This window comes from Perca flavescens, chromosome 8 (genome assembly GCF_004354835.1).
Source record: "Perca flavescens isolate YP-PL-M2 chromosome 8, PFLA_1.0, whole genome shotgun sequence".
In the NCBI taxonomy this organism is placed as follows: Eukaryota; Metazoa; Chordata; class Actinopteri; order Perciformes; family Percidae; genus Perca; species Perca flavescens.
The window spans coordinates 37,322,265-37,334,764 of record NC_041338.1 but is presented as its reverse complement, the minus strand read 5'-3'; the positions used below and the strand labels follow the sequence as shown (position 1 = coordinate 37,334,764).

The following is a 12,500-nucleotide window of genomic DNA, read 5'->3' as shown; positions in this document are numbered from 1 at the left end:
GTGTGACTGTCTGACTGTGTGTGTGTGTGTGTGTGTGTGTGTGTGTGTGTGTGTGTGTGTGTGTGTGTGACTGTGTGTGTGTGTGTGTGTGTGTGTGTGTGTGTGTGTGTGTGTGTGTCTGTCTGTCTGTGTGTGTGTGTGTCTGTGTGTGTGTGTGTGTGTGTGTGTGTGTGTGTGTGTGTCTGTTTGTGTGTGTGTGTCTGTGTGTGTGTGTGTGTGTGTGTTTGTTGTGTGTGTGTGTGTGTGTGTGTGTGTGTGTGTGTGTGTGTGTGTGTGTGTGTGTGTGTGTGTGTGTGTGTGTGTGTGTGTGTGTGTGTGTGTGTGTGTGTGTGTGTGTAGGAGGAAGAAGGGGGAGGTAAACAGCGTGATGATAGATTACGTTCTTCCAGATTTCAGCTCCATTAAAAAAGGATTCTGCAAGGTGAGAAAACCTTTTTAATGATATAATATTTGTGGTATTCGAGCTGCACAGATTAATGGAATGAAACTTCTCTGATGTCAGCGTGTAAAATGTGAATATTGTTCTAGTGTCTTCTCTCCTCTGGGACAGGACACTGAACATCTTTGAGTTGTGGACAAAACGAGACATTTGAAGACTTTTATCTCGGGCTTCGGACAACACTGATCTACATTTTAGAGACCAAACTACTAATCCATTCATCCAGACATTTTTATTTATTTAACCTTTTTATTTAACCAGGTTAGTCACACTGAGATATACAATCTCTTTTTCAAGAGAGACCCGGCCAAGATAGCTGAACAAGTTTGTTACGTATAAAAACAATTTACAATCACAAAAGAGGCAAAGACCTCTCAATGCATTTCAATCATATAAAAGTACCATTAGTTAAAACATTTGCACGTGTGGATGGACTCATGTTTTATGGTTTTAACATAACCTAGGGCTGGGCAATATATCAATTTTATATTGATATTGTGATATGAGACTAGATATCGTCTTATATTTTGGAAATTGTAATATCGTAAATGGCTTAAGTGGTTTTAAAGGCTGCATTACAGTAAAGTGATTTTCTGAACTTACCAGACTGTTCTAGCTCTTCTATTATTTTTACCTTTACCCACTTAGTCGTTATATCCACATTACATTACTGAAGATTATTTATCTTACATCTAAGTGTGAAGATATTTTGTTAAAGCACCAATTGTCAACCCTAGAATAACGTCACAATATCGACATCGAGGTATTAGGACAAGAATATTGCCCAGCCCTAACAAAACCTTTAAAATCGTTTTAAGGAAATTAGACACTGTAGTTGGAGTGTTTTAAGTAGAAGGTGCAGAAAACATGAAAGCCTTCTTAAACAACTCTGTCCGGGCTTGAGGTACAGTACAGGCCAAAAGTTTGGACACACCTTCTCATTCAATGTGTTTCCTTTTTATTTTCATGACTATTTACATTGTAGATTCTCACTGAAGGCATCAAAACTATGAATGAACACATATGGAATTATGTACTTAACAAAAAAGTGTGAAATAACTGAAAACATGTCTTATATTTTAGATTCTTCAAAGTAGCCACCCTTTGCTTTTTTTGATAACTCTGCAAACCCTTGGTGTTCTCTCAATGAGCTTCATGAGGTAGTCACCTGAAATGGTTTTACCTTCACAGGTGTGCTTTGTCAGGGTTAATTAGTGGAATTATTTCCCTTATTAATAAAAAAGCAAAGGGTGGCTACTTTGAAGAATCTAAAATATAAGACATGTTTTCAGTTATTTCACACTTTTTTGTTAAGTACATAATTCCATATGTGTTCATTCATAGTTTTGATGCCTTCAGTGAGAATCTACAATGTAAATAATCATGAAAATAAAAAGGAAACACATTGAATGAGAAGGTGTGTCCAAACTTTTGGCCTGTACTGTACATTCAATGAGATGGTGTCCTGGGACAGTAAACCATAATCCACAGTGATAATGATGGTTACTGGTAGCCCTGTTTGTCTTTGTCTGTTTAAACACGCAGCTGTCTGTCCTTCGTTGTCCCTCTCCCCGTTGGTCTTTCTGTCCTCCAGCCGCGAGAGGAGATGGTCTTAAGTGGGAAGTACAAGACCGGAGAGCAGATCTTGAGGCTGGCCAACGAGCGCTTTGCTGTCCCCGAGATGCTCTTCCACCCGTCAGACATCGGCATCCAGGAGATGGGCATCCCCGAGGCCATCGTGGACTCCATCCAGTCTCTGCCAGAAGGTCGGTCTCCTGCTCCAACTACCAGGGCTGTCAGAACCAGCGCCATGGTAACGAGTTATCAGACTCACAATACATTATCGATCCCCTCAGGGAAAGGATTTATTTGCAGTTGCTCATGGTCACCTTTCAAGGAAAAGAAGAGTAAGAAAAGAGAGGGTCATTAAGTGGATAAAGTGACATACAGTGCTAAGCATAAGTGAATACACCCATCATCACATACCCTTCACCATACCCCCCACATCATCACATACCCTTCACCATACCCCCACATCATCACATACCCTTCACCATACCCCCCACATCATCACATACCCTTCACCATACCTAGAGATTGGCATGGGGTACTTTCCATAAAATCATCTCTCAATGCAAATCAAACCAGCTATTAGGCTAACTGACATAAAACCATGCCAATCTGTAGGTATGGTGAAGGGTATGTGATGATGGGTGAAGGGTAAATCATCTCTCAATGGGGTATGTGATGATGATGGTGGGGGTGATGATGTGGGGGTATGGTGAAGGGTATGTGATGATGGGGGGGTATGGTGAAGGGTATGTGATGATGGGGGGGTATGGTGAAGGGTATGTGATGATGTGGGGGTATGGTGAAGGGTATGTGATGATGGGGGGTAGGGTGAAGGGTATGATGATGGGGGGTAGGGTGAAGGGTATGTGATGATGGGGGGTATGGTGAAGGGTATGTGATGATGTGGGGGTATGGTGAAGGGGGATGGGGGGGTATGTGAAGGGTATGTGATGATGTGGGGGGGTGAAGGGTATGTGATGATGGGGGGGTATGTGATGATGTGGGGGGGTATGGTGAAGGGTATGTGATGATGTGGGGTATGGTGAAGGGTATGTGATGATGTGGGGGTATGGTGAAGGGTATGTGATGATGTGGGGGTATGGTGAAGGGTATGTGATGATGGGGGGGCCAAGGGAACTTTATCAAGATGCATAGTATCCTGGATCCATGTAATAACTGGCCTGTATAATAACCATCTGCCTGCCTCTATGGGAGTCTAACATAGAGGTGGACTGACTTATGCCCCCTGTATTTTAAGGAAGAACATTTATTTATTTACGATACATTATTCATTCACTAAGATAATTGGTGTCCTTAAAGGTTGAAGTTTTCCTCATTTTTTTTAATTAAGGCATTAAGATTCATTTCCTAATGATTTTTTTAGCATGGGTTCCTAAACTTATGCTGAGCACTGTAGCTACAGTTATAAATAAATAAAAACGTTAAGTAGAAGTAAAGTGAGATTAGGTTAAAAGATAGTTTCAAATGGATTGTACAACTTCTACTGTAGTGCAGTGTCAACATAAAGTACAGTATGAACATAAAGAAGTAGTGTGAATAATAAGTAGCAGCAGTGAATAAATAACACATTTTACACATGTAGCTGATAAATTATTGCACCCATTAATTATTGTACAAATTCCTCTTAATGATTTGGCTCCGTAGTCTCGCAGAACCAAAGCTCCTTAAGCAGAAATCGGATAAAGAAAAGGGTCTTTAAAGCCTTTCCAGCTGGTTCTCTCCCCCAGACTAAAGTTACCTGCATGAACTGTCCATGTGAACTGAGTACGTCTAGTCTCAAACACCACTGGAGCTTTAAATTCCCTTTTTAATGTACATTTAGAACAGATAAAACGTGTATCTGTTAATGTCATATCTTCCCTTCATCAGAATGAGGGTGTATGTATGTAATGTGTTACTGTACTGGGAATACGTGTGTGTGTGCGTACTCTTAAAGGCTAAATTGATTTGACTTTTAAGGTAAGAGATGGATCGTCCCCTAACTGTGACTTATTTACTTACTAATATTTGTTTTTGGTTCATATTTTGTTATTTTGTGTGTGCGTTTGGTGCCCGGTTGGCATCGGTGTTACTAAAGAAAAAACCCAATTAAAGCTAAATGGAAAAATTTCAAAAATAACAGCTGTGGGAGCCACATATTTTATATTGTTTATGGTCTCATTTCTATTATTTATTGATTATTCTTACTTTGTTGGACTGCTTACAGCCGCAACAACAGCTCATTCATGTGTTTGATGTCCTTGTTGTAGTCCACGTGTTGACCAATTGTCTGACTGTCTGTCTGTCTGTCTGTCTGTCTGTCTGTCTGTCTGTCGGTCTGTCTGTCTGTCTGTCTGCGTGAGAAACTGCTGACAGTCTGTTTCTGCCAGCAGAGATGCACGCCCACTTCTACCAGAACATCGTGCTGACGGGAGGAAACGCGTTGTTCGCCGGCTACAGGGAGCGACTGGAGGCCGAGCTGCGCTCGCTCGCCCCCGCCCACCTCCCCGTGTCCGTCCTACAACCTGCAAAGTAAGTTCAGCTTGATTTTATGATTCTACGCAGCGCTGTAACCGGCCAGATGGGGGTTAAAATTTACTTTTGGAGGGTAACGTTGTGAAGTTACTAGCCAGTTTCAGATAACTTTATTAGTCCCCAAAGGGGCAGTTCAGTTTTACAGCCAACCCATCCGTTAAGGGTTAAACTAAACTTAAAAAGTGCATTAGCACGCAATGTATATAATGTAATGTTATAAGATAATTAGTGCTGCCACCTCTTAGTCGATTAGTCGACTGATCGGTCGTTTAGGTCTTAGTCGACTAAGATTTCTTTAGTCCATTAGTCATTTTTTATGCTTATTCATGCTTAATTACTCATTTCCAAGAAACTTCTGAGCACATTTATGGTAAACACAAGATTTAAAGTGGTGCTTTTGCGGGATTAATTGTGGAGAAACTCAGTTTTACAGATGGTTAATTAACTACATTTATATTGTGCTTTTCTAGTCTTAACCACCTCTCAAACCGCACAGCTCTGTCGATTAAATCAACTAATCGATTAGTCGACAAAATTGTATAAGTGTTGGTCGACTAAGAATTTCTTTAGTCGAGGACAGCCCTAAAGATAATACATTAAAATAAACAATAAATAGTCAAATGTCTGTAGCGGAGCGCTTCCAGGACTCAAAAAATTAGCTTGAGGTGCTCTTTGGATGGGATAATCATAATGTAGAAACCAAAAAGGAAACTCAAAGGCACTCTCTTAATAGTGTGCGCACGCTGTGTACGAGCCTAGGAGCATTGTACTAATGCTCTGTTAAAATAACAATGAAATGCTGCGTTATTGACTTTAGACCAGGTTTTTGTTGGTCAATGGTGCGATCACTACCTGCTGCCTCAAGATAGCAATACTCCCATTGTGCACCTGAACACACCTCCCTGTAACACCAGCACGCCCAGAATGCACCTGAACACACCTCCCTGTAAGACCAGCACACCCAGAATGCACCTGAACACACCTCCCTGTAAGACTACTACTAATCCTACAGTTCCCATGAACACTTTGTCATGGCCTATCTTAAAACCGTTGGCTACGAGCCTGGCGTGCTGAATTGGTTACGAGCTACGCTGAAACGGAGAAGATGAACGGAATGTGGAGATATTTTTTCGGGAGTTAAGAAACCAGGAGAGCAAAAGAGGAGGGCTGCAGAGACGGGTGACAAGTCTTTTTCGAGTTCAGCTGCGCCTCGCTTCCTTCCTCCATAACCTCCCTAATTTTAGTGCAGCAGCGTGCTGCGTCTGATGTCATTGTTATTGGTATTTTGTGCATGCGGGTCAGTTCGAAACCGCAAACCGTTCACACTGAAATCTGATATAGAGGCCACATTTTAAAAGGTCATGTGAACAGACAAACGAAAAAGATCTGATCTGAGCAAAAAACTCTGAATTAAGCATCAAGACTTTTGGTGTGAACGTAGCCTGATACTGTCATTAATGGTGTTTTACTGTCTGGCCCTGCAGTCCCATCTGTTATCCATGGGAAGGAGGAAAGCTGCTGGCCCACAGTCCAGACTACGATGAGATAGTGGTGACACGCGAGGACTACGAAGAGAACGGACATTTTATCTGTGAAGAAAAGTTTGATATTTGACTGAAAGTAAACTCTGGGCTGCAGATTGTTCTGCATCATCATCCTCAGCATCATCATCGTTATCAGCAGCAACATCATGGACCGGAGGAAATGAATCCAAGGCATTACAAAACTCTGCAAACTGACTCAACTCTGATTGACTTTAGGATAATCAGGATCTGTCTTTAAAGTGCAAAATGGATTCAAACAAGTGAAATGTGAAATGAAAGTTGTTGTTTTTTTACATAAACATTATTTCTGTGTTGTCTTTTTAGACCTGTGTCTGTGCTGAATGTTTTTATCCAAACTGTCAGACATGATGTAAGATGACTGGTTAGTTAGGAGTATGATGTTTTTTTTTTTTTAGACCAATATTTCAACCATCGGATAACATTTAAATAAGAGTTTTCTCTGGTCTTATAACTAGTTTTTAACTCGTTGTATGTGGTTCATTTTTATCTGCCTTTTAAATAATGTTTAATGTACTTTAATTTCACTAAGGTTAATCTACAAGAAAGCTGAAGTAGTGTGATATAAAGCAGTGTTTCTCAAATGGGGGTACGTGTACCCCTAGGGGTACTTTGGAGTACTGCAGGGGGTACGTGAAATATTTGCAAAAATGCAAATCTAAAAATATGTCATGCATAATTCCTAAAATAATTATGCTATAATAATAAATTAATTAAGTGATGGATTCTAGACATTTAAAATGTACCATTTAAATGTTTTTGTTTAAAAAAAACGCTGTTGTTTAGTGAATCTATAAAGACCTCTTTATATAGACTTTTTTTTTTTTTTTTTCTTTCTACCAGGAGGTACTTTGCTTAAAAAAGCAATTCAAAGGGGGTAAAATAGTGAAAAGAGTTTGAGAAACACTGATTATAAAGGATCAAAAAATGTATTTTTATCGCTATTTTCATGCAAAAATGAGTTGACAATCACAAAATTCTTCCTAGGAGCCAGTGTATGTAGTTCAGAGTCTCCAGTATTTTACATATCGATCAGTACTCGAAGGTTTATCCAAAAACTTTATTTCATAGACAGTTGTCATCCAGTCGACTGTGTTTTAGCGTTTTGGTGTGTGATAGATTTCTTGCTCCCAGGCAGAAGGATTTTAAAGAGATATTGCATATGGTATAAAGTGACTAAAGAGCAACTTCTATTCCAAACATTTTTCTTTACTTTTGCAATCTAATGCCAATATGAGTCGACAAAGGACCGAGTGCTTTATTTAAAAGCCTCTCAAAAGTAGGCAACTAATACACAATTCACGGACATATTCACATAAATAGAAACCGAGACAAGCAGTAGAATCCACATCAGTAAGATCAAAAAACATCTGGCCAACCTCCAGGTTATTTATTACCCGTCACATTTATCATGGATTTCACGTACAGATGGCCCGAGTACTTTCTATGGCTTTTCCCCCAGAATGGCGAAGGCATGTCCCGCCCTAATCTTTCTTACTATGCCTCTGATTGGCTTACCCTGACAACTCTAACCAATCCCACTCCTCTTGCCTAAACCTAACAAATCAACCAGAGCATGCAACGAGTACTAGCCAATCAGAGGAAGAGGAAGGCGGGTCATACCGTTGCTATCCTGTGAAGAAAAAAAACTTTATTTTTGTGGCGGGAAACGAGCCGAAGTTTGACGACGCTAACTCGGTTAGCTTTGCTCCATTTAGTTTGTGTTGTAACCAGTTTTATTTAGCTTCACTCCGAACGTAGCGTTAAAGCTACAAGCCAGGAGAGAGGTCCGTTTGAGTTAAAAAGTTAACTTAAACTAAGTTGTGTCCGTCTGTTAATCACATTTGTCAAACAGTTAAGTTAGTTAGCTAGACCTATTAGCAGCAACCGCTAAGCTAACAGCTAGCTCGGTAGCATTAGGCTCTATCAGCAGAATCCAGTTTGTGTTGTCTGATCGGATAAGCTCCCTTAACGCTCACTTAACCAGTTCAGAAGAATGGCAGCAGTGAGGAAACAAATGAAGAAAAAACACCCGGAAGAAAAGTCAGAGAAAAAAGCGTTTGAGTTTATTCAAGAGGATGAAAAGAAAGAGCAGAGCGGCTCAGATGACAGTGTCAGAGACGGTAAGTGGAGCTAATGTTAGCTAGCTAGTTTTTACAACTGAATAACTTGGCTAATTAAAAAGACATTAACTTTAGATTTTTATGTCTCAAGATGAAACTCCAATAACGGACAAGCAGGGCAAGAAGAGACCCGCAGCGGACTTTGATGAGGAGGGGGTGACCCATGCTGTGGGGTATTTATTTTATTAGCTACAGCTTTATTTACAGTGACTGTGCACTTTTTTTTTTTTTGAACGGCTCTGGTTCCGTAAATGATTATCACCATTCAAAATCTCCATTGACGTTTTTATAAAATTCAGATTTATTAATAGTTGTAATCCTGGAAGCAAGCCCACCAGTTAAATCATTACCGTAAACCATTTAATTCGGCGCTAAAGAACCTTTTAAAAACGGACGGAAAAGGTACTTGTCGGTACCATTGACATAAATATAATGGACCAATAGACCCCGTTGCTCTGGACGGAGACCAGTGAAGGATATTAGAAGCACTTTTCCGGTGATCTCTTCCCTTACTGCACAGCCTCCAACTGAAAGAGACAACGTAGATGTGACGTGAGCAACGTGTCTGAAAGTGTGAAGTCTTCTGGTAGCTGTGCCGAGAGAAATCTCAATCATCCCCAATCTTACAGAGACGGAGAGCGTAGGTATATGTAAGGTGATAACATAGACACAGGCTAATTATTGCTAACTAACATGCTAGTTAACATTCGTAATTAAACCTAAACAGCTAATGGAAGTCCAAACTGCCTGTGAGCTTCTCCTGTACTATACGGTAATTCCTCTACTGTGTGACAGTAAGTCTCGTGGTTATGACCCAATCGTTAGCCTATTGTTATAAAAGCGTCTGCTACGGAGCCATAACGTGAGCTACAAGGTAATGGAGCCTTTTATACATTGTCGTGTTTCTTTAGAATTAAACAACGGACAAATAGAGTCTTTAAACGGAATGCTAACAAGAGGTGATACCTTTGTAGCAACAAAATGGCGCCATCGGAGGTTCGCGTTCTGAAGCGAAGCTTACCCCCTTGGTCGGTACACGATCTGTTCTGCCCATGCTCATAATGTTCGCGCATGCGCTGTAGTACGAGGATTTACGACACTGCACGATCTGTTCCACGCTTCCGGTCGACAGCCAAGCTAACGTTAGTTTACCTAACAGCTAATTCGGCTAACCGCTAGCTGAGACAGCATGTAATAACTTTAAAAGACCCTCAAAATAAAACGTAAAAATAAACGTTAACATATATAACAGCTGTTAGGTCAGCTCTACTTTACTTGTGATCATTTAAAATCCAATCACTCAACACTTGTCTTTATTGTTATTACTGTAAAGTCTTAACGTAGCTGTAGCCTGCTTCTCCCATTAAGTTTGACTTAATGTAATTTTAAAACTGAATCTAGCTGTCAGCTAGCGGTTAGCCGAATTAGCTGTTAGCTAAACTAATGTTAGCTTCCTGTTGGAGGCTAGCCATAGGCTAGCGTGGAACAGATCGTGCAGGTCGTGAACAGTAATATCTTGCGCGTGTGCAGAACGGATCGTTTACCGACAGGTACAATACTGTACAGAAGCTATTAGAGACGTCACAATTGTACAAGTTCGCTCTAGCCATTTGCAGGTTCGCGGGTTGAGTTGGACCAATCAGAGACGTCGCTGTGACGCTTAGGATTATGGGTAGTGTCGTTTTTCGCCATGACATCGTGAATAAAACATGTTTTTCATAAAACAAGATTGATTTAATACGGATTTCTGGCTTTAACAGGGGAATGAACATTTGTTTCATGAGTATAACTTAAAATATTTCAACAATCAGATAATAATTTGAATAAGAGTGGTCTCCGGTGTTATTCCTAGTTAGTAAGTCTTTGTTTATGGTTCATTTGTATCTGCCTTTTAAAGAATGTTTAATACGTATTTTAATTCCACTTTTGTTTAATATAGAAGAAACCTGAAGTAATTTGATCTAAAGCAACAAAATCTTTATCTTTTTTGGTTTATCATGCAAAAAGAACGAGTTGAAAGTTTTGTTTTTTTAATTAATAAACAAAACATATTAAACACCAAAAATAGCCGTTGATGAAAAAACTCGGATTGTTTAGACCAGGGTTTTTCAAACTTTTTTTCAATAATGTTCCCCCTTTGAATGGTGTTTTTAAGCCAAGCCTTTAAGCCCCCCCCTCTGAAAACAACAGCCTTGTAACTGAAAAATGTTTAAATGCTGATAAAGTACCCCTAAGGGAACACAGACCCCTTCCAGTCCTCCAGAGTACCCCTAAGGGGACACAGACCCCTTCCAGTCCTCCAGAGTACCCCTAAGGGGACACAGACCCCTTCCAGTCCTCCAGAGTACCCCTAAGGGGACACAGACCCCTTTCAGTCCTCCAGAGTACCCCTAAGGGGACACATACCCCTTCCAGTCCTCCAGAATACCCCTAGGTGGACACGTACCCCTTCCAGTTCTCCAGAGTACCCCTAGGGGGACACGGACCCCCATTTGAGAAACACTGGTTTAGACGTTGTGGCTAATAATCAAAATCCTTATAGAGAAAACGAGCAGTATTTTTACTCCCGGTAACACGCTGTGGAGCTCTTTGTTGAATGTTGATGCAGCAGTGAACATTAACTTATAGATCAAAGTGACGTTTCTCTTTCCACACTTTCAGAAATGAGGTACAGTCCATGCTGGAGAGATTCGGAGGTAAGCAGCTTTTTGCAGGTGTGTTCATGTTAGTTTTGGTCTTGTTTTACTTACTCTTCTATCAGGTGTTTACTGATTATAACCACAGTCTTTTTATACTGTATATCTGTGTCCTCTATGTCAAACTAATTTTACTTCATGGGCCACATACACATAATTTGATTTTAAGGAGGCCAGACCAGTAATCTCCAGAAACGTTATCTGCCACAGAGTTTCTTGTCAGCTAGATGTTGGCAAACGTAAGTTGCTTCTGCTACGTTTTAAAGGTCATTGTATGAAAAATAATAATATTAAGGACCCGGGAGAGAGGAGGAATATCTTCTGCTACGTTTCCCCCTCTCATTCCCCCTGCTCTGGCGTTTCCCCTCTCATTCCTCCTGCTCTGGTGTCTCCCCTCTCATTCCCCCTGCTCTGGCGTTTCCCCTCTCATTCCCCCTGCTCTGGTGTTTCCCCTCTCATTCCACCTGCTCTGGTGTCTCCCCTCTCATTCCCCTGCTCTGGTGTCTCCCCTCTCATTCCCCCTGCTCTGGCGTTTCCCCTCTCATTCCCCCTGCTCTGGTGTCTCCCCTCTCATTCCACCTGCTCTGGTGTCTCCCCTCTCATTCCCCCCTGCTCTGGCGTTTCCCCTCTCATTCCCCCTGCTCTGGTGTTTCCCCCTCTCATTCCCCCTGCTCTGGCGTTTCCCCTCTCATTCCCCCTGCTCTGGTGTTTCCCCTCTCATTCCCCCTGCTCTGGCGTTTCCCCTCTCATTCCCCCCTGCTCTGGCATTCTGGCATTCCACCTGCTCTGGTGTTTCCCCTTCTCATTCCCCCCCTGCTCTGGCGTTTCCCCTCTCATTCCCCCTGCTCTGGTGTTTCCCCTTCTCATTCCCCTGCTCTGATGTTTCCCCTCTCATTCCCCCTGCTCTGGTGTCTCCCCTCTCATTCCCCTGCTCTGGCGTTTCCCCTCTCATTCCCCCTGCTCTGGCGTTTCCCCTCTCATTCCCTGGAGTCTTGCCAGGCTCAGTCCAAGCCTAAGCAACCTGAAGTAAAAGACATTAATTTAAAACATTTAAAACCATAAATACTTGTGTATATGCAGTGCTGTGTTATTTGCTTCCAGCTGATATCAGCAAAGTCATGCAGGCCAAGAAGAAGCGTCTGGAGTGCTTGACGAAGAACTACATGAAGGGAAGCCAACACAAGCTGGAGCAGCTGTGGAACGTCTACCACGCTCAGAGGTGGGACTAAACTGTCTGAAAGTCACTGCGGCAGGTTAAAAGAGACGAAAATGTGAAAACGGAGTCGGCATATTGTTTTATTTTCAACAGTGATACAGAATGAAAATCTGTGGGTTTAGCAGTTTTTTATTTTGGCTTGGAGTTTTATTTTAGTGTGTTTTTAAATGTGCAGATTCTGTTTGGTCCTGAAGGCAACATAACTCAATTTAGAATTACAGAATATATGAAGCTACAACACTATCGATTTAAATTAACGTGGGGTTGAAATTAATGATTAATTACGTAACTTTTTATTGATCTTTTGGGATGATGATGTGTGTGTGTGTGTGTGTGTGTGTGTGTGTGTGTGTGTGT

The 12,500-nt window shown here is 41.3% G+C and overlaps 2 protein-coding genes across 3 annotated transcripts in view; both read left to right on the top strand.

Annotated features, from left to right (window-relative positions):
* Positions 1-6,413, top strand: part of actr6 (actin related protein 6) — a 7,752-nt gene extending 1,339 nt beyond the window's left edge. Inside the window, exons 2-5 of the mRNA XM_028585810.1 lie at positions 340-421; positions 2,034-2,205; positions 4,405-4,543; positions 6,031-6,413. Coding sequence (XP_028441611.1) covers positions 340-421; positions 2,034-2,205; positions 4,405-4,543; positions 6,031-6,160 — 523 coding nt within the window. The 3' untranslated portion in view covers positions 6,161-6,413. The remainder of the gene's footprint in view (positions 1-339; positions 422-2,033; positions 2,206-4,404; positions 4,544-6,030) is intronic.
* A 1,345-nt stretch (positions 6,414-7,758) lies between these two features.
* Positions 7,759-12,500, top strand: part of sycp3 (synaptonemal complex protein 3) — an 11,397-nt gene continuing 6,655 nt past the window's right edge. The window contains exons 1-4 of one of the 2 annotated variants that reach the window (XM_028585599.1): positions 7,759-8,231; positions 8,323-8,404; positions 10,893-10,927; positions 12,029-12,146. In XM_028585599.1, coding sequence (XP_028441400.1) covers positions 8,105-8,231; positions 8,323-8,404; positions 10,893-10,927; positions 12,029-12,146 — 362 coding nt within the window. In that variant the 5' untranslated portion in view covers positions 7,759-8,104. Of the gene's footprint in view, positions 8,232-8,322; positions 8,405-10,892; positions 10,946-12,028; positions 12,147-12,500 lie in introns of both variants that reach the window. The other variant, XM_028585598.1, reaches the window with a different exon arrangement.